At 38.8% G+C, this 24,987-nt stretch overlaps 1 protein-coding gene across 1 annotated transcript; it reads left to right on the top strand.

The window, feature by feature from the left end:
• GAUT7 (galacturonosyltransferase 7) lies at nucleotides 1–24,404 on the top strand. Its single transcript, XM_089149648.1, has 10 exons — nucleotides 1–353; nucleotides 905–936; nucleotides 1,047–1,100; nucleotides 1,253–1,309; nucleotides 5,932–6,013; nucleotides 6,111–6,166; nucleotides 6,389–6,726; nucleotides 21,661–22,018; nucleotides 22,289–22,834; nucleotides 23,464–24,404. Exons 1-10 carry the CDS (start codon nucleotides 221–223, stop codon nucleotides 23,743–23,745), a joined length of 1,938 nt encoding a protein of 645 aa, XP_089005774.1. The 5' UTR covers nucleotides 1–220; the 3' UTR covers nucleotides 23,746–24,404.
• Nucleotides 24,405–24,987: the final 583 nt, after the last annotated feature.

The following is a 24,987-nucleotide window of genomic DNA, read 5'->3' as shown; positions in this document are numbered from 1 at the left end:
GAAAAATGGAAAAAAGAGAAGAAAGGGAAAAAGGCCGATACAGAAACAAAAAGCGCCTGGAGCGTATACATCCTGAATTGCTAAAGAGATCCGGGGAGAGAAGGTGGTTATCGTTTTCGTCGTGATGCTCTCTGATCGAGATGGTTGATTAGGTAAATTAAGTATTCTGTTTTTCCAGGGGGAGGAGAGAAAGGAAGAGCAGAACACAAAGGAAGTGGAAATGAAGGGTGGTTCACTTCCTGCGAAGAGGGCTTGGAGAGGTCTTGGAGTGGCAGTGCTTGGCCTCGTTATCCTTTCTATGCTCGTTCCTCTCGTCTTCCTGCTCGGCCTCCACAACAGCTTTAACTCCACTGGTATTTCTTTCTCTTTCTCTCAAGCTTACACTCACGCTTAGATCTGCTTTCTTCTGCATCTGATTCCTGCTTTTTTCTCTTACTGTATTCTCTCTCGTTTTCTCCAAGTAGGGCTTTTCATCCTTTGATTCCTCACTTTCCGTTAGCAATGCGATCTTCTCTGGATGGAGAAATGCAGATCTGTGATTTGCCTGATCGCTGGAGAACATAGTCTTCTTGAGTTTCTGTTTATAGCATTTGAATTCTCGTTCCTTTTGTAGTCTTCTGCCTTTAAAGCACTTGTCCTGCTACTCCCTGAAACATACGTGTTTTACACTTGAGGCAGTGTCTGTCCCATAGTGTCTTAGCGATTTAACGTTCTTCACTCTTTCCCATTGTCCCCAAGTACCCTTACCCTGGTGATTTCTTTCCGTTATTCCTGGAATCTAGAGATATATAGAATTAATGCGCTTGTCACCTGTAGGGCACTGCATATATATTTAGCTGTTTCTCTCTTCTATTGTTTTCAAGTGTGTCAACGAGATCTGTGACATTGTTTTCAACTTCTGCAGGATATGTTAACGAAGATAGACGACCGGTATCAGTGAGTGTCACATGTCATGTTATTTGATGAGCTTATTAATTTGCTAGAAGTTTACGCATTTCGATTATCATGTTCATTCATTTATCTTTCTTCTTTTGTCTATCTGGAAGGCCTTTGGAAGACATAATCAGTTGGACCCCAGTTACACTGAGAATCAATCTGAGGTAGCAAGTCTCACTTTGAATAGTGGAGAGTTTTTATAACGTATGTTTTTGGTTAATTTACTTGGACCACGAGATAGTTCTTCCACAGGAGAGTCTCACAATGTGTGTTATATTTTGAACCGTCAAGAGTTATACGTTTTTTCTCACTGCAGGCAAATCAATCAGAACATATGAATGATATCATAAGAAGATTGGAGCCCCTTACAAAGGTTCCTTCATACTCTTTTTATGATTCCTTTGCAATTATATATTCTTTTTTTGTGAAAAACTGTTTTACTTCAATGACACTTATAATTTGATGTCTAGGTAATGCTCCTTCATTTATTTTTCTTTCAATTTCTCAAAATGTTTAGGACAGCATGAGTTTCATCTTGTTTGCTTTATATGTAGTGCCAATGAACATTGAGCCCCCAGTCTCTCTCTAAATAAACATTCAAGACTTCATGATGCATTATTACTAAGTACCAACTAGAAGAATAAATAAGGTTCTTCGGTTTAGAAGCCTACCTTTTTATTGCATTGTGTAGTTGCTCAGAAATGCACTTATAAAAATGCAAGTTGTGTACTTTTGAGTGAGTAAAATAAGTGGGTTTTGGTTCTCGTGGAGGTGTGCATGTGTGGAAATGTTGAAAAATTTGGAAATGAAGAAGTAACTATAGAAGTGACAGAATTTAAGAACGGAGCTTCAGAAATCAATATAACTACAAAAACAGCCTCACTTTTTCTGCTACTTAGATAGTACATTGCTTTCATAATAAGTACCAAAAACTGATGCAGTTTGGCTGCCTTGAAACAGCCTCAGATCTACCAGCACCATTAGGGGTAGCTTAGGTGTTGGGATCCTCTCTACGCCAGCTCCTTAAAATGGTGGGCGTATGTTAGGTAAAAGTTGGTTTTGGTTCTTGTGGAGGTGCGCATATGTGGGGATGTTGAAAATTCTGGAAATGAGGAAGTAAATATAGAAATGACAGACTTTAAGAATGATTTTAGAAACCAATATAATAAGTACCAAAAACAGCTTCAGGGTTACTTTTTCTGCAACTTAGTGCATCACTTTTCATAATTACCAAAGACTGATGCAGTTTGGCTGCCCAAAAACAGCCTCAGATCTCTAAGCCTGCACCGCTAGGTGTAGCTTAGGTGTGGGGAACCTCTCTGCAGCAGCTTCATAAAATGGTGGGCATACGGTTGGTTTATTTTTAATTAGCATATTATTATTATTATTATTATTTGTTTTATATAATTATTTGAAGTTCTAATTCCAATAGGAACGCTGAAGGTACCGTTCATCATAGCATCTGTGACCAGTAATCTAGTCTTAATTGAGTTATATTAATTCCCGATCTCTCCTTGTTTTAATATCTTCAAGTTCTTCTAAGCTGCTAAGTTGATCTCTATTGAAGAAGCCTCAATTTTACTGAAAATCTTCAAGTTGAATGGTCAATCAGTGCATTCCATTGACTATTCTTCAACAACAGTAAGTTCTGATCTGAATTTCTGCATTTCTTCTTCTAACCTTCTAAATTCCCTAAACCATGATTTCCCCTGTTTTATTTTCGTTTTCCCTATGTCCTTGCCACTGAAACATATCTTTTGTCCAAATTAACTGTTAGAGTCCATTGGAAATCCATCCTATAGCATATACATATCATTAGCTTAATTCAATCAAGAGTCAAAATCAACTTACTATTGGAGGTGTAAGGTGTTACCCACTGTTTTTTGAATTTCCAGACTCCCTGAGAAACCCAAAATTGAAACTTAGTTTTACACCAATTTAACCATCAGGATTGTCTCAAACTCTGGTCATCATCCCCATATACCATTACCTAAGCTCCCTGAAATTACTGATGTAGTCTTAAGTGAGTGAGAGCCAGTTAACCAAGATCTTTAAGTGAACCAACTCAAATGGGTCCACAGAAGAGTTTCTTGATATTTTGGATAGGGTGTCTCTGGGGTAAAATTGGGAAATCTTAAAAGGGTCCCTGGGATAATGGCTATGGGATTTGGATGATGTGATAATGAAGGCCTAAAGAGGTTGTGTGTCAAGTTAGGGATCAGATGGATCTTTGTAGAAAAATTTGTCGCAAAGATGTGGGTAGTAGTTTTAGATCGGGAGATCCCATGGCTAAATATGATAGAACTTCTTTTTGTGAGGGGGGATGTGATGATAGGGTGATGATACCTTAATTTAGTGATGTTTTAATGGGTAAATTGGGCTAGATCTAAGTTCTTCTTTTCAGCGTTTTAAGGAGTACAAAAATTCAAGAACCTGGCTGCTTCTAGGGTTAGGGATGTTAGAATATGCTGAAACTTGGAGGGAATGTAGGTAATGATATAGGGATGTGATCCGCCATGATTGGTTTGGTCTGGACAGCTCTATTGGAAGGTATTGGGTATCTTGTTCTTAGTGTTCTAGGATGTCTGGAAATCCAAGAAATGAAAAAATGGTAAAAAAGAATAAGAAAAAAGAAGGGTATTGTGAGATGTTTTGGCTGTGTACGATTGTAGGCTGAAGGTATTGTTCTGCTATCCTAGCGGTAGCTGCTTTCTCTTCCTATTTTGCTGTTTCCTTTTCTTTTATAAATCATATTGAACCATTCCTATTTTGACCACTATTTTGTAGTTGAGCCTTCAAAATTCTTAAACTCTGCTGCTTCAGTTGTAATAGAGCAGTGCAGGTCTTATGCTTTTGAACAAAACATGGTTCTTATATCCTTTGTATACGTACTCGAGAGTCAAATAAGAGAAATACTTTATATGTTGAATGTGGAAGTAGGGAAAATATCATATTGCAACCCTAATTAATTCAGCATCACATATTGGTTGAAGCTTGATAACTAAAACTGTGGCCATCGTTAACAATTACCAACATTATACGATGTATAGCTGGATGATGTAAATTAAGTCCTCGACCACTGAATGACGGCCCAAGGGGTCTAGCTCCCTACTGCCCTACGAGCAACCCTAGGAAATTTGTCCACATATAGGGATATTCTGGTAATTTTGCCCATTTTCGTTGTGACTAGGTCTGGGTCCCATTGAGTCCATTTTGTTGTCTGGACCCTAGGTCTATTTTTATTTTCTTATTTGGATCATTATTTTATGTTCCCAAAGTCCTTGTCTAATTGTAATCCCTAGTTGTGTTGGGAATTGGGATCCCCTAATTTGAGTTCACTTTGATTCTCCTTTTTATTAGGACTCCATATCTACTTTTAGAATTTAGGTTGTAGTCCTCTTGAGTAAGTTATGGAGGTTTCTTGTGCAAGCTAAGGTCTTAATCAATTAGTAATTAAAGTTAGAATTGGTTAGCCAATTAGAGTTCTGATTGGTTTTCCAACCTAAAAGTCCTTTTTATATTTTCTTATTCGAGGCTATGAATAAAGCCTCTTTTCTCTGTAATCGTTATTGAATTGAATAAAATTTCTGAATTTGGAGGAATCAAAGTCATTGCTTCCTTAGGAGTGCCGCGAGGAATTAATAGTTCATCTTCTTCAAATTCAGCATTCTTTTTCAAGTGCAGCAGCCGTTAACCATCTCTTAGTAGATGAACATCATCCCCAATCTCATCTGTAGCCTTCCCTTTTCTTCCCCCATCCATCGCACCTTGCTTTTTTATTTTCTTGAATTTTTGGACTTTTCTAGAGACCCAAATTTTAAGGTGGTCAGATCTAAACCAATCTAATCGTTGGATCTTTCCCAAACATTGGGAACCTCACCCCCCAGCCTAGTGATCTCAGCTTCCAATTTGACCCTATTCTGACCTTCCGATTTCAAGATACAATTATTTTCTTAAATTTTCTTACCTCCCAAGACCCTAAAAACAAGAAACTTAAGATCTTTCAATTTTGCCATCCAAACCCCACCAAACTTGGGGAATCATATCCCTATATTATTACTTACATTCCTTCCAAGTTTCAACCCATTTTGACATATATAGACCCAAGCTTCTGCCTCAATGAATTTATCCATACCTCCCATGGGATAGGTTTTGTATATTTGAGATCCATAAAAACATTAATTTAACCTTTCCCCTAGGAAATATTTACGTCACATCCCATATCACAAAAGAATTGCATATCCCCTGAATTCCCAAAACCCTAGATACCCTAATTCCTCACAAACCCTAAAAACCATTAGGGATAAAATTTAACCATGGCCAACCCATTCCCTTCAACTGTAGGGTTTTAATTGACTGCTGATTCTACTGAAGAGGATCTTGTAGTGAGCCTAAATCTAGGGCAACCTCCCTACGCATTAAACCCTAGAATTTGGTTCACATCAGCAGACTTGTCTTTCAGCAACACCAACATAAATGAAACCCATTTTTGATGCTGCTGTTAGTGTGATTGCTGTACAATTAATTTCCTGTCCCCCCAATGCCCTTTTGTCTCTGAAGTTTGCTTTTCCTGGTGGGAGCATGACTATTTGCTAATCATAGCTGATGTAGGCTTCTGGCTCTTTAACTAGTTATGATTTGTTGCATTCCTCTGTTGTTTTGGTTGGCTGCTGTCTGATGATGTGAATAGGGCCCACCGCTTTGTGTGACGATAAAAAGTTCATGATGCCAGCTTGAAGGCTTGTTTGAGTCTTTAAGAGCATCTACTTTGTGAAAAAACCGCCAAAGTTAGGACGGTTTCCAATCCATCCCTCCTAGGACCCTCCGACATTTGGACCTTTTCTGAGTTTATGACCCTTTGTTTTTGGGGGTGGGGGGGGGGGTGTGTGGGTGGGTGTGTGAAGTGGGATATGTGAATCTATGCATCTTGGTGGAACTAGAATGTTCAATTTGTTTTCTCCCTCTTTTTCGGTGATTTAGTTTTTCCTATATCAGGACATTGAAAAGCGCATCAAGGAAACTAAGGATGACATGAATAGCAGGGGTTCTGCACAAGTCACTGCACTTCGAAAGAATGGTGGGCTTGCAAATATTTTCTTAAAACATTTCCTGATAATTTTATTATCTTTTAGCTTGCTAAAAAATCCCATCTTTTACTGTTACATTTATATCAGACACAGGTTTGCCTGCGTCTCCAGAGATTGTGCTGAAACAACGTCCTGCTGCAAAAGTAAGCGTACTCTGAATGCTTTGGCTTTTCAAAACAACAAAGAATCTCCCCTCCCCCCAAAAAAAAAAGAAAAAAAAAAAAAGAAAAAGAAAAGAAAAGAAAGAAAAGAAAGAAAAAGAGCACTTTGCCAAAGGACATTATTTTGCAGAATAAATTGAGTCCTTGTGTGGTGCCTCTATGGTGGTTAACTTACAGAACTACTCCTCTAAAACAATTTGACAGAATGGGAAGGTTGATGGTTCAGCTGTAGTCCGTGAGTATGTGAAAGGGGTTATAGCTGCTGAAAGCGAGCGTGCAAAAGGGGTTATAACGGCTGAAACCGATAAATCATGTCAGCGTGAATTTGGAAGCTACTGCATTTGGTGTGAGGAGCATAAGCAAGAAATGAACGATTCTGTTGTGAAGAAAATGAAGGACCTGCTTTTTGTTGCAAGAGCTTACTTTCCTAGTGTTGCAAAACTTCCAGCTCATGACAAGCTATCACGTCAGCTGAAGGAAAACATTCAAGAGTTTGAGCATATTCTTAGTGAGTCCACTACAGATGCAGATCTTCCGCCGCAGTAAGTGACAAATGATTTACATGATTGCCTTATTTTGCCTTGAAGAAGCCCTCTCCCCCCCCCCCCCTTCTGTTTTTGCATAATTAGTTATTATGTGCTTACTGCTTATAATCCTCTTTTGAATGGTCATGTAGATGCATAAACATGCTGTGTGCACACACTAACGAATCAAATTGATTTGATACTGTATTATCTTTGTAATTTGTATAACTTGATTGGAATCTTTCTTCAATATCTCATTTAGCTGGCCTTTGTTTTGCAAGGATACATATATGGTTCTGTTGATGTATAACTTTCTTGAAACCAAGGAAGAAAACTTGACCGAAACAGGAATTTCAACCTTGCAAAAAGCCGAAATTTCGATGTTTCGGTCAAAACTAGACACTTTTTTTTTTTTTGTTTTTCTGGAAATTGGAACTTCAATTTTGGGCCTCATATGGACTCAAAATGATTTGGATTCTTGCATACTACCTATTTCAAGCATAATAAACACAATGGAACTAGTATTTTGCAAAAAAAAAAAAAAAAAAGATCAAGTGATGTTGTCTCACATATATTAAGTTGAAGCTTATATATCATATATACATAAAATAAAAATACATAATTTTAAAAAATAATTATTAAAACCAGAAAATGAAAAAATGGTAGCAAATAATATTAGTGTGGATTTTGTACTTGGGCTATCCTTAGCAAAAGAGCGATACGACTCCATCATGGTTGTAGTTGATTGATTCTCAAAGATTGCTCACTTTATACCAATGTCGCAAGACCTTTGATGCATCTCACATTGCAAAGATGTTCTTCAAGGAGCTTGTACTACTACATGGACTACTAAGTAGCATTTTCTCACATCGTGACGTCAAGTTCATGAGCTACTTTTGGAAGACATTGTGGCTGAATACTAACACAAAGTTACAATTTTCAACCGCATTCCATCCAAAAATTGACGGGCTAACGAAGGTGGTGATTGAAGCTTGGAAAATTTATTGAGGTGTTTGGTTTGTGATTATGAGAAGACATGGCCTTCCATACTTGACATAGCTTAGTTTGCTTACAACCAACTTAATTTATCATACAATAGGTCATACTCCATTTGAGATTCTACTTGGAGTTCGAACCTGACGGCTTATAGACCTTGTCCCACTGCCACCATAAGCACGTGCAAGGCTTCAACATGTTGATGACAGAGGTACATGTTGATGTTCGTCGAAGAATAGCTTTCAACAATGATGTCTACAAGGCTACAACCAAGGTTGTCAAAGCGTCTGTCAAGGTGGCTGCCTTGCTTGGTGTCGCCTTGATTTTCGTTGCCCTCTATCACCTAGCACTTCCTTGTCGCCTTGACAACCATGGCTATAGCTGATCATCATCGACGATATGTAGAGTTTCAACCGGGAGACATGGTGATGGTTTGTGTTAATCCAAAAAGGTTCTAACATGGAGTCAACAACAAACTCTATGCAAAGAAGATGGGTCCATACAAGGTGCTGAAACATACTGGACCAAATGCTTATGTGCTCGAGTTACCGAAAGAAGCGAACATAAGCAACGTCTTAAACGTGGCTGACTTGCATCTTGATGCAGGACATCCCTTTGATGATGATGATGACATCGAACAAATGTTGAGGCTGCCTCAAGTTAAGCCACCAATCGATGACGTTATTGAGGAGGTTTTGGATGACTCTTACTAAACCACTCATCATGGCACCGGATACCATGCTTTCCTTGTCAAATGGAAGAATCGTCTATATGACATGATAGTACTTGGATTCATGCTGACGATTTCTAAAAACTCGACTCTGATTTGTATGAGCGTTACATGTCATTCATCCATTTATCGGAGATGAATGATTCATGCCGAGGAGAGTTGTTGCAGAATTGAAGACCCAATGGTTCAAGCCCATCAAAGGCCTAAGGATATGATCCGAATTGGCCCATGGCTTTCATGGGCTAGGAATATTTTAGTGGATTAAAGTCATCCCACATGTTATAACCTTCATAGAGCCCAAATCTAATCCTTGAGATTCTCATCGGAGTCAATAAAAGGGGCTATAGTTTGAAAATAAGGAACTTTTGTCAAAAAAGGTTTTCCTTTGTTAAGAGTTAAGTTAGGGTTGGGTCATTATTAGGTAGGTGTTAGCTAGTGGCATAGTTTTAAGGTATCGCCTAGGCTTTTGGGCTCCGTCAAAGGTCGTAAAGCAACCATCGCCTTATTGTTAGGTCATAAGGCGCTCACCTTGGTATTTGAGGTGTCACCTCGTACCCCAAGGCACTGACTTTTGAAAATTTTTCAAAAACCAAATCAATGATGCCAAATCAAAGGCAAAGAATCAATTGGCAATTAAATTCCAATTGGAAATTAATTATTGGTTGGAAGTAATATGCATATTTGTAGTGGTGTTACATGGGATCATTACATTAACCCCCCCCCCCCCCCCCCCCCCCCCAAAAAAAAAAAAAAAGCACAACCAAAAGTTAAAAATGATCGACTCTAAACTCGAGTCATAAAACTCAAGCCCTAAAACTCAAAGGAGAAGGCTAGAGTTGGAGGCTTGTAGCGATCTATCGACGACTACTGAGAGGGCGAGAGTTGCAGCGACCTATTGACAACAACTTCTTTCTTCTTCTTTTCCTATAAAAAATCTGAATTGCAAAGTTACAAAGCTCTGTAACTCAAGTTGCAGCAGCAGTAGTGAACTAACTCGGGTAGTTGCAGCGGCACTTAGGCGGTTCTTTGAATCTCTATTTGTCTCAGGTGAAGCCGGGAAGGTTACTAATGTTGTTCTCTACTTTTTTTCCTCTCTTTTATTTTTTCCCTTGTTTAATCAATTTGCAGTAAACTCCAGCAATCTTTTGGGTGTTTGTTCACCGTCTTCTCAAGTGACGATATGTCCTCGATATACTCTTTTTTTCTTCAACTTTGTTCCTTTTTAACTGAACTTTGTTACTGTTAATTTAGTGTTATAATCGACTAAAGAGACCAGTTTATTAGCTTTTACTAATTATTGTTGCTTGGAAGTAATATGTAAGCTTGTATTTCTCTCTGATTAGGGATCGCTTTCCCTTGTTGCAATGTTTTGTTGCTTCGTTTTTGTTAGTTGCGGCACAGTAGTTATCTTGTGTTATGTTTTGACCCGAATTCTTGTACCCGATTTGGAAGATGGATCTGCACCGACATATTTTGGTGGGCAAACCAAATGCCCCATTTGTGGAAATCTGTGGAGGGGGTGCTGGGGCAGAGCCCCCGTGGTATGGTACGATCGGACTCGATGGGTCAACCCGTTTACCCGATTGTAGTCTATATATATGTATCTTATGTTTGCCTACCACATATGATTGAGAGATTTGTGATTTTCGATTAGGGTTTTGGGTGAGAGTTCTTGTAACACCATTTTTGGCTATTGGTTGTGAGATCTCCTTCTGTTCTTCTATATAGTGGAAAACTCTTTTTCTTTGGCCCGTGGACGTAGTATACCATATCGGTGTGTGAATCTCGTTAAATCTTTGTGTGTTTTCGTTTTTGTTTATTTTTCTATTCGTTATTTCGTGGTGTTTGTTATTACATCTTGGTTTCGCTATTATTGAATAATGTACAGGGAGTCAGGGGTTCTATAATTAGTAACCTATTCCAATTTAAAAAATAGCATGTTGAAGCCTAATGATCTCTACCTAAGACCTTGTTTGCTGAAAAACCAATTTTCTTCATTATTGTTTATTCTTTTTCAGAATAGAAGCTTTATTATCATCAAGACAGATGAATGCATCAATATATGACATATAGGATGACTAGAATGTGATCTTTTTCTTTTCCATAATACATGTTCATTTACAATTACAGCCAAAATTTCACTTAGAACACCTCGATTGCCTCAAAAGTGCCTTGGAGGGCGCCTCGTCGACTCATCGCCTCAACTAGCCTAAGCCGCCTCACATCGCCTCGTCACCGTGGCAACGATAGCTAGTGGTTGGATAGTGCATTTAATGTTTGTATATTTAGAATTGCTATATAAAGGGACTTATGTAAGAGGGTGGATCACTCATCAAGTCGCTTTGTCAACTATTCTTCTCTATGGAGAAACCTTTTGTTTGATCAAGGTAGGTTGGTGTCTAATCCAATCGATCCACCTTGCAGCGTGAAGCCCGGGTGTTGCTTTGCTGTCCTTGTTGTTCTCTCATTTCTGCTATATCATTCCCTCACTTCTCCATCTAGTACTAAGCCCATCTGGTTCTTAGTCTTCTATTTCGGTTACTACCCTTACCTTGAAGTACAAATCTGTCCCTGTTGTCCTGATGTTATCCTAGAGTTATCATTGTGATAGCACTTTAGATTTCAGCTTTGCTTCACATCTGAATTCTGTCTCATTCTTAAAACTGTCAAATCTGAATTTCCCTCATGTGAAAAGATCCTAGTTGGCTACTGTTTTGATCAATTAAATACACTGCATTATTTTTATCTTGGCATTTTAATGTAGATTAACTGCTTTGGACCTACCGAAACCCAATTGGGTTTTGAGACCAATATGAACTGGGTCTAGTTTGCGTTATGGGTATTAGAACTTTAGGAATTTATGTTAGTTTGGAAATAATGTTGTTATTTTACTTTATTCAATTTATTTTAGAAATCAGCTGCGTAGGATACTTGGTTCTTAATCCTTTAGTTTCTTTATTTTAGTTAGTGTCCAGTTGCTGTTTTGGGAGTCAGATATATTGATGTAAAATAATTAGTGCAAAAGCCAACCTCGAATATGATAAACTGATGGGAGATCGATTCCAGCCATGATCAACACAATAATGAAGGAAAAAAAAAAAATATTAGTTCCTTTTTTTTTCCCCCACGTAAGAAAGATTGGCACATAAGGATAAGAAGAAGGATATATATAGAAGAATGAGAAGAATTAAAAGTCTTTTCTTTTTGGCTTGGGGGCAGGGGGTATTGCAATTAAAGAGCCTGAAGAATAAAAGAGGGGGGGGGGGGGGGGGGGGTGTAGGGGGATGGGCTATTGAACATGGATTTTACTCTATAACTGAGGCTCCTTGGCGACAAATCAATTTCTTTAGAAGTTCCTTTTTTTTTTTTGGGGGGGGGGAGAGGGTATTGCAATTAAAGAGCCTATTTGTAGCTCAGCCACTGCTTTATAAGAAATAGAAACTTAGTAGACTAAAAATAGAAATTAGTAACCAAGTATTACTAGTGATAATAGAATCTTATGGAAAATAGAAACTAATTAATTCTAGAAACTAGCAGGCTTTATATTTCAGCCATATTCCTAAATAACCAAAATATAAACCGAACTAAACTTCTAAATCTCCTCTGATCAAAGTCTTCATGTAAATGACCTTGGACCTTGCAAATCATTCAAGATTATTTCCACTTTAAGTCAAATATGAGGCTGTGCCCTGTTTACATGAACAGTGTGTGGCCTCTTTTGGCCCTTCTAGAAGACCAACTGGACTGAATGATTTGGCTTGAGCTGGCCTGGCCCATTGGTCTGGTTCTATGGTATTCTTCTGTCCAACCTTTGATTCTATATCAGTCCCCTAAGAAAATTCAACATCAAATTTGAAAATTGAAGGAGTGATCTTCATGCTCTGAATATCCGTCTTCAGGCCATACCAAAATTCAGGTAGCACTTTGTATCTAGAAATGAAATCATATAGACATGCGGGCGATCTCCAAGGTGCTTTGGAGGAACAAAGTCCGCATGCTCTACATCTTCAAGTGTGTCTTTTGGTTCATAAGTGATAAATGTCATCTTCAGTTCAGACTTGGGGTCTACCAATAAAGAGGCTTCCTTGGCTTCATCATTGGCTTGCAAGGACTCTATGTAAGTCAACTAGTAAGGATTTCATAACCTGTTTCCTTTATCTGTAAGTTGTTGAGGACCGTTACTCACTTCCTTTGCCGATAGCTCCTCAAGTATGGGCTTCGGGAGTTGTTGGCGCTTCACTTGGCTGCTTTTAGCTTTTACCTCCCACTAAGAAATTGTTGTCGTAGATCTGCCGCTTTCCTAACAACAAGTTGGTCAAAATCATGGGTATCACATCACACCATACAACTTCGTAGTCAGAAAGGTGTAGTGGGACAGAGCACCTTTGGTTGACCTCTAAAGTGCTGTCATTAATTAGAAACACATTTTAAGGCTGTGGAGGTGGTTCAAGCTTGAGCTATCCATCAATGACATACACTAGAAAGGCCATGTTCAAATCACTCCCATTGTCTACTATCACTTGAGCTTTGGACTTCCTACTGTTCATTAGTGTATTGAAGATGGTGTCTCTTCCAATCCTCTTTGTGGATTCAGCAAGAAGAATCCTGGAGACAATGTATACTTTGTATGCAAGGTCATTATAATCATGGTATGAGATCTTGCGAGAAATCTCGCTCTTTTAAGAAAGCGGGGCGAGATGAAGGGCGAGATGAGATCAAGGGCGAGATTCCCACATCTCGCTCAAGATCTCGCCATATCTTGCCCGAGATCTCGCCATGTCTCGTCCATATCTCACTAGATCTTGTTGGAACTCTGAAATTTTGCCCCATTTTTTATGGATTCTAGTTGGATTTTCACTTGCAACTACTTTTAGCACATCTACAATACCAAAAGAAGATCAATCATTCTATGCTTGTCCTATGAACTTATGAGTTGACTTATATAGAACTTTTAATGGTTGTACAATTTTTTTATTCTATTTTTGAGAGTCGAGATTGGGATACTCACATGGATGGAATTTTGATGACATTTAATTTATTTTATGTATTTGATATACTTGCTTTTCATTTATATGCCTTAAATGTTCTATATTACATGTTGTATAACCTTGCATTCGCCAATCCTATAATATTTCGATTTCACATTTAGGGTAGACTTAGAATTCATACTTAGGGTTGTTTTCTCACAAATCCAAGGCCACCAATGTGTTCAGAAGGCCTAAATTAGGCTAACTACCATGTTTAAGCCCAATTTGGACCCTAAAACCCACTGAGAGGGGCCATTGAGTTGGCTCCAAAAAAAGACCATATCTCACCGAGATCTCGGTTTTTGGAAGGGGCGAACCATAATCATAATCATCATCCAAAGAATAATCCAAGTCTTCACTTATCGAGGGCGGCACTGGGAGTCCATTCACTGTCTGCCTAGAATGTAACCAAATTCAGCAAGCATAGGGTCCCTCTAAAATTTATACCTAAAAGAAGGCCTTAGTGGCACACCAAGGGTTGGCCAAAACTTCAAAAGGGCAATTTGGTCATTTGTCCCTTTGGGGGAACCAAAAGGGTCCAGTTAAACCCAGAGTAATTTTAGGATAATAGATCTACATCATTTTTCAGTTGGACTAGTGGTTAGAGTCCTTATTAGACTAGGAGTGCCAGTTGGAATCCAATTTTCAAGGAGCATTCCTTTTGGTAGTTGGTTGTTTTATTTTGCAAGTTATCTTTGTTTAGGATTTTCTTTAGAAGACTCCTTTTCTAGTTGTTTCGAGAGTCCTTTTTGAGTTGTAAAAGAAAAACCTCATCCATGGTTGTCAAAGCGTCTTCCTAGACGGCAAGGCGGTTTTTCAACCGCTTTGTTTTGAATTGCTTAATTGATGTGCAGTTTTTTACTGCTTTGTCGCCTTGTGTCCTTGTTGCCGCCTAAACGCTAAAGCGGCCGCATTTTTGACATTTGTACATAAAATTTTTTTTTCTTGATTTTATTTTTAAATCAAAATTTATTCTACAAAGCTGTATATAAATTTATTAATTAGTCATTTGGAATTGAGAATCGATGAATCATTAAATGCTTGATTTTATTATTGAATGCTTGCTTTTTTTGGATGAATGTGATTATTTAATGCTTGTATAGCTTATTATAGAAAGTAGTTGTATTGAAAAGTAGTTTAAAATTAGTTGCATTGAAAAAATTTGACCCAACCGCTTTGGTCGCCTTATTGCCGCCTAGGTGCTGCTTTGTAGCCTAATTGCCTAGGCAGAGCCCCAACCGCTTTGGTCATCTTGCCGCCTTGAGAACCATGTCCTCATCCAAATAGGATCCCCTAGTTGAGTCTTAGTTGGTTTCCCTCAGTCGTAAGGCTTTAAATATCCCCCACATCATTGTAGCAAATCAGGTTTGAGTATTAAATAAAAACAGCAGACTTGGAGTTGCCGGTAGCAAGCCCACGACTTGGGTTTTGAGGGATGAGTTGTCTTAAAATTCTGTAACTTCTTCAAGCCTGCGGCAGCCCTAGAAGCCTCATCAAACCAGCAGCCACTCAGCAGTTCACTTCCTAAGCAAGTGTAATCCCAGCTCCCTCCACTATCCCATTCCACCCTCCAACCCCTGCACACAGCCTTCCCCCTTCTCCCTATACCTTGCGGCACCCTCCCTCATCCCTAAACCCTAGTTCCAACTATCCCCAGGCCCTATCCCCATCACACCCCTTTTCCTCCTCCCTTAGGACCCCACAGTTGAGTCCCTTCCCTTCCCCAACCACCTCCCTCTTATTCCCTTCACTCCTCAGCCCCTCTTCTCTCATTCTCTTCTTTTTCCTTTGCGGCAGAATCTGGAAATTCCAGAATTCTGCCAATTCTGTTGAACCCCAAACTCTAGAAGGTAAATCCATCCATAAACTCCTTTCTTCTTTTACATATTGCCTTAAGGTTATTATTCACATTGCTTACCCTACCTTTGACCCCAAACCTAACCCTAGAATCTAAAAGATTCTAAAAATTACCAACCCTAACTTGGGAAATTTTCTGTATTTACAGTTTGTTGAAAAACACAATATTTTCTCTTACTTTTAAACCTAATTCTACCCTAAATATAGCACTAAACCACTCCTCTCAGTACCCAAGGATTGGAAGTCAAACTCATTTCTAGTCGCAGGATTCTCAGAGAACTTCGAGTCTCATTTAGCTGCTGTTCATTGAGATTCAGACCTGGGCAGCAAGGAGCTAAGCCCTAATGATGCAATCAGGATGGCAACCATAGGGCGCCTCAGATTTTGAGCCCCAAAACAGGTCGAATGGCCCAATCCCTATGGTCATTTCCCCATCTACTTTGGGCTCCAAAGTGCTCGGTCTTTTTCATTCGGTCAATTGGTTGGAGTCCTTGTCTGAGTAGGAGTCTAAGTTGGAATCCAATTTAAAGTAGGATCCTTTTTAAAGTTGATTTGCAAGATGCACTTGTTTAGGAACTCCTAGGAGTCCTCTAGCTTAGTAAGCTAAGTCTAGTTGTACTAGGGTATCCTAATCCACATAGGATTCTCTTAGTTGAGTCCCAAATAGGTTTCCCAAGTTGAGTTCCAAGTGGGTTTTCTTTGTTGAGTTCTAGTTATTTTCCTTTAATGTAATAAGGCTATAAATAGCCCCTCAGATCATGTAAAAGAACTGACTTGAATTATTGAATAAAGCTGAAAATTGAAGGAAGAACAGATGAGTCGTGGGCTCCCTTGGATGGTAGCCTGCAGCTGGTTTGTGAGACTAAGTTTACTGAAGATCTTTTGCTTCCCTCCTCTCTTCAAGTAAGTACATCATCCCCAATCCCAATCCTACCCTCTCCCTCCCTACTTAACTTTGTGCAGCCCCTCTTCTTCTTCCCCTTTCCTTTCTCTTCACCTTATGGCAATCTGAAGACCCTCCCCTATAGCTTTTGGCAGCAACAGCCCATCCCATCCCAAAATCCTTAGGATTCCCTATCCCATCCCCTTCCCCCTCCACTAGGATCTCATCTTTCCCCTAGTCTTATTCCTACTTCCATCTCCATTAATAGACCTGCATTATATAGTTTAGCATTTTCTGAAATTCATCTTCTACCTGTAGAAACCAACCCTAGTTTCACTAAAACACTGATAACTCCCTAACCTCTCAACCAAACCTTAAACCCTTTTAGGATTACTCTCTCCTACACCTTCTCTACCTCTCCTCCAAACCCTAACCCTAGCCAACTTCTCAAGAATCCTAATCAAACTAAGGGACCTATTTTCTAAACCCTAACCTATTGGGATTAATTCTCAAATCAAATTAAAAAAAATATAAAAACATAATTAATTCTAGCCTAACCTAACCTAACCCTTCAATTATCCCATATTTAACCTTAGAAGTTCTAAAACATACAACCCCTAACTAGTGAAATTTCTGCATCTCTCTTGGAACAGAATACTTTTCATTAACTCCAGACCTAGACCTAATCTGGCTGAACCCTAAAACCTGTCCCAATTAGCCCTAGACTACCCTAGTCCTAATCCTAAGACTTGGGCTTCAAATTAGCCTTATCTGCAGGGTGTTTGGAGCATTGTTTGCTGCTGTCCTCTGAGATTTTGACCTAAAACAGCAAGGTTTACACCCTCTTCATTGCTTGTTCTATCAGTGAGGATCCTGAAGACTGGCCCAGACATGGGGTTCACATAGTTGACCTAGTGTGAGTATATATAAATAGACCAGTGCCTGTCCTTGAATTCCAGACTTAAACAGCAGGATTACAAGCCCTAAATTGCTGCTGTCCTTCAAGAGTTTGACCCACACTGCAAGGTTTTGAGCCCTAAACTACCTGCTGCTTTCTCAGAAAAGATCCTCCTACTGGCCCTGTATTCCAGGGTTACATCAGCTTGTGGCTCAACAGTAAGAACTTCTGGGTTGGATCCAATAGTTGCAATGATGTAGTTGGATTTGCCATGTCAGCAAGCACCATTGGACAATGGAGTGGAGCTTGGTTCAGCCATAGATCTGATTCCAAATAATGCGAAAGCCGACCTCGAATTGGATAAACCAAAAGGAGATTGATGGCAACCAGGATGAATATAATAATGAAGACAATATAATAATTAGAACTTTTTTTGAGATAACAAAGAATGACATTACAGGATAAGAAGGATGTATAGAGAGAGTAGGGGGGGGGGGGATAAGGGAAGGGCTATCTCAGCCTTGGGTCTCTCACTCGCAGCTATTGAACATGTATTTTATCCATACCTGTGGCTATTAGGCCGCAAGACATTTTCTCCATAAGTTCTTTTCTTATTGCAATTAAAGGGCCTGCTTATTGCTTGGCTAAAGCTTACAAGAAATAGAAACTTAGTAGACTAAAATAGAAACTAGTAATCTAGTAACTAGTGATAATAGAATCTTATGAAAAATAGATACTAATCAAAATTAGAAACTACCAGGCTCTATATTTCAACCGCATGCATAAATGACTAGAATAGAAACCAAATTGACCTCTAAATCTCCTAAAAACAAAATCTTCATGTACTATGATTTTTGGCCCCAGAAATCTTTTAATAATATTTTGACCTTAGTCAAATACATGGCTATGCCCTGTTCATGTGTCTAGAAGACCAGCTGGACTGAATGGGTTGGCTTGAGCTGGCCTAGTCCATTGGTCTTAATTCTATGGTATACAAACATTAGCAGTCTGCCATTGTTAGATAATATTGAATAGAATAAGTTGAGTTTATGGGTTGAGAGCTTGTGTGGTTGTTAGTGTCCAAGTTAGTATTTTGGGAGTCTTAATTTTCTTTATGTATGATGTAATCCCCCATTGTTAGACACATTGAATAGAATGAGTTGAGACTCAGCCTGTGTGGTTGAGTCTGTGGTGACTGCAGTCAGACATACCTGGTCCACCCTTGCCTTGGGGTTATCCTTCCTTTGTCTCCCCTGCAACTGCACCCCCCCCCCCAAAAAAAAAAAAAAAAAAAAAAAAAAAAAAAAAAAAGAAGAGGAAAAAGGAGAGGGGTCATGTTCTGGCAGCAACCAGGGAAAAAAAGAAGAAGAGCAATCCGACATACCTGGTCCACCCTCGCCTTGGGGTTATCCTCGTATACGACCTAATCTCTACCAACAATATTTTCTTTTTGTAAAATCCATCATCCCAATTATACTCCTCACCAAGTATCATCTCTTTATGGCTTGTTTCCATTATTTTCAATCCTAACCCTTCATCCTAGTCTTATTTACTTTGTATTCTGTTCTTTTCTATTTTTCCTTTCCAAAGTTGCTGCTCCCTTCTGTTTTATTCCTTATCTTAATCTTTTCGACTTGTAACCAAGTTTACCCCACCCCATGCGTACTGCTAATCTCTCAAATCCTAATATTGCTGTTTTTGCCATCCCTTTTAAGTTCATTATATTTACACTTCTGTCATTTTTATCATAACCAACCACATCATGGAGATTGATCGATATAATTTATACTCCTTTTGATTGGTGATGGGTTCCATGAAATTGGAACAACACCAACAACAACAATAAGCGTTGTCCCAACTAAATGGGGTAGGCTACATGAATTCTTGCCCTCCAATCAATTCAGTTCGAGGTCATGCTATAGATACAAGTCCTAAGTTATACATATCCTTTCTCACCACTTCTCCTAAGGTTATCTTAGGTCTACCCCTAGCTCTTCTAGTTCCTTCAATATGGATTATATCACTTCTCCGTACAGGGGCATTTATAGCTCTTCGTTGAACGTGACCGTGCAACCTCAAACGACTTTCTTGAAGCTTATCACTTATGGGAGCAACTCCCTGACCAACTCTAATATGATAATTTCTTATCTTATCCATCTTAGTTTTGCCACTCATCCATCTTAGCATCCTCATTTTTGCTACACTGAGTTTATCTATATGATTCTTTTTAACAGCCCACACTCTGCACCGTACATCATAGTTGGTCGAACAACGGTCCTATAAAATTTTCCTTTAAGCTTTAATGGAATACGCCAATCACATAAGATCCCAGATGCACCTCTCCATTTCATCCACCCTATTTTAATTCTTTGGGAAACCTCATCTCTAAATCACCTCTTTTACTTATGATTGAACCTAGGTACCTAAAACAATCACTCTGAGGAATCTCTTTATCGTCAAGTATCACCACCTCATCATCCGCCCGATCATGACTAAAGTTACAAACTAGATATTTTGTCTTCGATCTACTAAGTTTAAAGCCTTTTGATTCCAAAGCTACTCTCCATGATTATAATTTGGTATTAATTCCCACTTGGGTCTCATCAATCAACACAATATCATTCGCAAAAAGCATACACCAGGGGACCTCATCTTGAATGTCTTTGGTTAATTCATCCATTATCAGTGCAAATAGATATAGACTTAAAGTTGACCCTTGATGTAGCCCAATTGTTATCGGGAATTCATTACTTTGTCCCCCCACTGTTCTAACACTAGTCACCGAACCATCATACATTATCCTTAACTATATCTGCATATTTACTTACAACACTTATTTTCTCTAGTACTTGCCAAATTAACGCTCTAGGGACTCTATCATAAGCTTTTTCTAGGTCAATAAATACCATATGAAGGTCTTTCCTACATTCTCTATACCTTTCCATAAGTCTCCTAATTAGGTAAATAGCCTCCGTTGTAACCCGGCATAAACCCAAATTGGTTCTCCGTAATTTGACAATAGGCCTTTAGGATCTTGCTAACATTGGTTATGACTTCTATGATACAATTGTGCTCTAGGGATTTTAGTTTTCCACCTTGCATAAATATTCAATCCTGAGCTATATAATTGACATTGGGATTCCTCTCACAAGAAATGGATACGGCGTTGCATTTAGATTTCACATCATTCATTGTAGCTGCTACAGGCTGGTCTTTAGTTCTGGATATATTTCTGTAAATGCAAAAACTCCTGTTCATTGACAAGTGCTGGACTGTTGCACAAAGAGCCCACTTAGCCACAATTCCATTTTTCTCCATGTCGTCAAGTAGTTAAGTTGCGCAAAGAGCTGCTTCCAGCACCCAACCCTTTGTCTTCCTCTCACTTGTTGGGGTGTAAACGGATCGGATAGTGGCAATATCATGTTCGCATCCTATCATATTTGGATGGATTCAGATAATATCCTATTGATTTTTGAACGGATTCTGTCATGTTAGGATAGTTACTCTTTTACATAAATTCTTCTAAACAGATATAAATACACATTGAATATAAGTTTCCAACTACCCATTTAGTCAGATTGGCCCCTAATTGATCTTGCTTAATCTAATAAGGGTGCATCACCTGGTTTCTATGTTAAGTGCTTATCTGTTGGAATCAATGGATCATTGGGTTATCGATCTCCGGTGAAAATTTCAGTCTAATCAGAGGCAATACATGTAAGATTTTCCCTTCAATTAAACCAGCTTGCTGCTAGTTCTGTTCTTAAAAGGAAGAAGGTAATTCTTCTAAGTTGCAATTAAGGCTAGATTTTCTTATTGTTCAAAAAGCATGCTGTATTCAAACTGTCCCCAGTGTAGATTGCAGAGTCCTACCCACAACAGAGTCATAGGGCTCACAAGGAGGTAAGCACCACAAATAATTAACAATCTCGGGTTCAGATTAACCCAAAACTTAAAGTCAGATATTATTCATAGTATTTTGATCCCTCAGTATAGTATTGAAGATCCAATGGTTGGATTCCAATTAATTGACGAGGAATGAAAATAGATTCTAAACTCTGAACTAGAAACTACAGTTTAGCTTCACATCGTCAAGTCAGAACAGAACCATAACATGGGGAGATTCATCACACCATGAGTTATATCACATGGGAAATTGTGATTTGTAGAATAATCTTGCCAAGTATGAAGAAATTGAGACCAAAGGGGAACTGCCCTTTTTTATGGGTTTTTTTTTTTTTTTTTTGGAAGGGGGGGGGGAGTGTTGGGGGATTCAGTTGGCAGTGGCTGGGGAGGCAGGCCTTTGATCTACGTGCTGTTGTTTTGCTGCTATAATATTAGGATGGCTTCATCATTGCTGTACCTGGCATTGCATGAGTAACAATCTGTAAGTGGTTGTAAAAAAGGAAAGGTTGATGTGAAAGTAAATATGTACATGACCATATTATATGGTGGGCTCTTAGATTCTTTTGTGAGCAATACATCTGACTTAATAACCTTCATCTATGATTTTCTTTGAAGTCTGTATGGAAATTAAACCTTGTTTTTCTTGTTGTGACAGCATGAGAAAGAGGTTACAGAAGATGGAAAGTACAATTGCGAAGGCAAAAGCAGTTGTTTTGGATTGCAATAATGTGGAAAAAAAATTGAGACAGATACTTGATCTGGCTGAGGACGAAGCGCACTTCCACATGAAGCAGAGTGCTTTTCTCTATCAACTTGCTGCCCAGACTATGCCCAAGAGTCACCACTGCTTGTCAATGGGATTGACTGTAGAATATTTTAGATCTCCCTCACATGATGAGGATTTCTCTATGGCTGAGAAATATGTAAATCCAGCATTGCATCATTACGTGATTTTATCCAAGAACATCCTTGCTTCATCTGTTGTTATCAACTCAACCGTGATGCAGGCAAATGTAATAGTCCTAAACTCTATTGATGTTTTTTTTCCCTTTGGTCATTAAAATCATAAGGGAGAAAGAATGCTTCCAAGCTGTGTAATGTATATTGGGAACTCCCAGTGTCTATCTCCCAATCAAAATGAGATGTCATATCGGTCCTTTACTGTGGGAAGAGAGATAAAAACAGTATACTATGCAGCTGAATAGCAATCTTTCTCCCGAATTTTAAAATGGTAACTCATCTTTCTGTGACATGATTTGGTTCTCCTGGAATTGATGTTACAGGAAAGCAAGGATAAGGTTTTTCATGTTCTGACAGATGAGCAAAATTACTATGCCATGAAGTTTTGGTTTTCCAGAAATTTCTATAAGGAAGCTAGCGTTCGTGTTCTGAACATTGAGGATCTTAACCTGGACAGTCACATTACTCATACACCACTTCATCTGTCTTTGCCAGAGGAATTCCGTATTTCCTTCCAGGGCGCTAGTAAATCTCTGAAAAGTCAGCAGAGAACTGCATATATCTCAGTTTTTGGCCATTCACATTTTCTTCTTCCTGAAATATTCAAGAATCTGAAGAAGGTGGTAGTTTTGGATGATGATGTTGTTGTCCAGCAAGATTTGTCCCCATTGTGGGGCCTTGATATGCAAGGGAAGGTAAATGGTGCTGTCCAGTTTTGTGATGTAAGATTGGGTCAGCTGAAAGAGATTTTGGGTGAGGAAAGTTTTGATAGAGATTCTTGCATATGGTTTTCTGGGCTGAATATAATTGATCTGGAGAGATGGAGGGAGCTAAAACTTACTGAAATTTACCGAAGGCTACTCCAAGATGTAAGTACCATTCTTTGTTATTTGATGTCATGTCAATCATGCATGGCAGTGAACATTTATGCAAAACATTTATTCTATCCTTCACATTTTTATTTAGCATCACTGCTTAAAATGGTGAACCAAGACTATGTGAATTATGCAGTGTTTACCATCCACACACAAGCCTTTCTTGAATGAAATTCTTTTCCCTTTACTTATTTTTTAATTCTCTTTTCCCCCTTTTTTTGGGATGGGGGGGGGGGGGGGGGGTTACTGTAAACATATTTTTGCTCCATGAAATGAGAAGGTTTTAGTTCTCTATGACAAATTAACTGTTGATTTAGTCGCTCCGCCCCCCCCCTTCTTTTCCATCCGTTGTATATTTCCTTGTTTCTCTTGTTTAATTTAGTTATTATTCACCCATAAAAACTGTTGATTTGGTGAAGAAGCGCTCTACATCCTGATACCAAGGGTGTCATACTTTTTAGTATGTGAACCTTTAATGGGATTGGAAATCAGTCTGTCTTTCCAGTTTCAATTGCTACAATATTATTTCCCCACTAAGTAACCAATGACACGTGAACTTTTTGAATGTTTTTCTTATTATTATTTTTTTCTAAACCTTTTGCTTTGATCTTACAAATGAACAGCAGCACAGCATCACGGAGGAATCACTGAGAGCTGGATTGTTGCCTGTGAGCTTGCTTACGTTCCACAACCTGGTTTATCCTCTGGATAGCTCATGGGCTTTGGCAGGACTGGGTCATGATTACAACATTGACCCTGAAGCCATTAGGAATGCTGCAGTGTTGCATTACAATGGGAACATGAAACCATGGCTGGACCTGGGGATTTCAAAATATAAACGATACTGGAAGAAGTTTCTAATACGAGGAGATCAGTTCATGGGTGATTGCAATGTGAACCCATAGGAAAAAGTTCATCTGAGTATTTGCCGTCACCCAGAATTGGGGGGAAAAAGGTTCTGGTTCAGTGAGAAGACAGGTGAACCTCTTGTTCATTATTTCATGGAAAAGAAAAATATCAATCCTGGGTTAGGCGTAAGGCAGGATGACACTATTTTGGATTGTGAGGGGGGGGTTGCAGGAAAGTCATGATTTCAGTCTTGAATTTGACTGAGGACACCTAATTGCTTGGTAATAAAGGAACCAGGATTTTTTTTCATCTGCACCCAAGGTGAAAGCAGAAGAGAGTTCTAAGCACTATTGCTAGGCCAAAAGCATCCAAGACCGGGTTTTGATGCTGGATTGATTTTTAACTTGAAGGAGGAAGATCTGGCCTGTATACTGCTTAGTCTGCACATTAGTGTACAATGTATGGGAGTAGAATCAGTAGCCTGTAAAGGGGGAGTATTTTTGGTCGACGATGGTTCACTGCAGATTCATTTCCCATTTGTTCATGTGATAGAAGTGATTGTTGGGCCAGTGTCTCGGAACGGGTTGCTGGATTGTCTTATTTGATTTGACATTTTTCTCATTTGATGGTAGTAGTTCACGTTGTTGTTACTTTCTGTGGAATGATTTTAAATGGCAGTGCCAACTAATGCTGGCATTCTTTTGCAAGAAAAGAAGTGTTCCTATTTCTTCAAGCACGAGCAGAGGTTGGCCATTGGAATATACTTTTGGAAATTTGTAATCTGCTTTTATGATTCTCAGAAAATCATACATATGAAATAAGGAAGACCTGTTCATAACCCCAGGTTAATTAGATTTTGTTTCAACAATTACCACCATTACACTAGGAATTAAAGCTGGGCACCTTGGGTTTTCTTTCTTCCAAATAGGTTAAAGTTATATATTCCATGTCTCCACATGACTGGCTAACATTCTGACTTTTGTAACATTTTATTTAGATAACACTACCTACAGGTTTTTCTTGCATGGTTTTCAGAAGGTGACATGTGAAATTTTTGAGATTCAATGGCTATAATTACAAGGATGGAAAGATTACAACCATTGGATCTCCTAAATTTCACGTTTAGGAGTCAAAGCAACAAACAAAAACTATAATGTAAGAGACTCCCATTGCCCCGTCTAGCAACTAATTTCTTCTTGAAAATTGCACAAACTCTTTATATTCTATTGATTTAGAGTCTTAAGGAGTAAAAACCATGGAAAGATCACAACCATTCGATCTCGAAAATGTCACATTCC

Source organism: Hakea prostrata, chromosome 3 (genome assembly GCF_041222555.1).
Source record: "Hakea prostrata isolate BN-2017 chromosome 3, UWA_Hpros_2, whole genome shotgun sequence".
Taxonomy (NCBI): domain Eukaryota; kingdom Viridiplantae; phylum Streptophyta; class Magnoliopsida; order Proteales; family Proteaceae; genus Hakea; species Hakea prostrata.
Note: the sequence above shows the minus strand (reverse complement) of the source record. Positions and strands in the feature narration are given on the sequence as shown.

Bases quoted from the DNA above. Each gene is read 5' to 3' on its own strand.
- GAUT7 (XM_089149648.1), top strand. From the start codon at position 221: ATGAAGGGTGGTTCACTTCCTGCGAAGAGGGCTTGGAGAGGTCTTGGA. The intron at 6,014-6,110 runs GTGGGCTTGCAA...CATTTATATCAG, and splicing joins CACTGCACTTCGAAAGAATG to ACACAGGTTTGCCTGCGTCT. The intron at 6,727-21,660 runs GTAAGTGACAAA...TTGTTGTGACAG, and splicing joins GATGCAGATCTTCCGCCGCA to CATGAGAAAGAGGTTACAGA.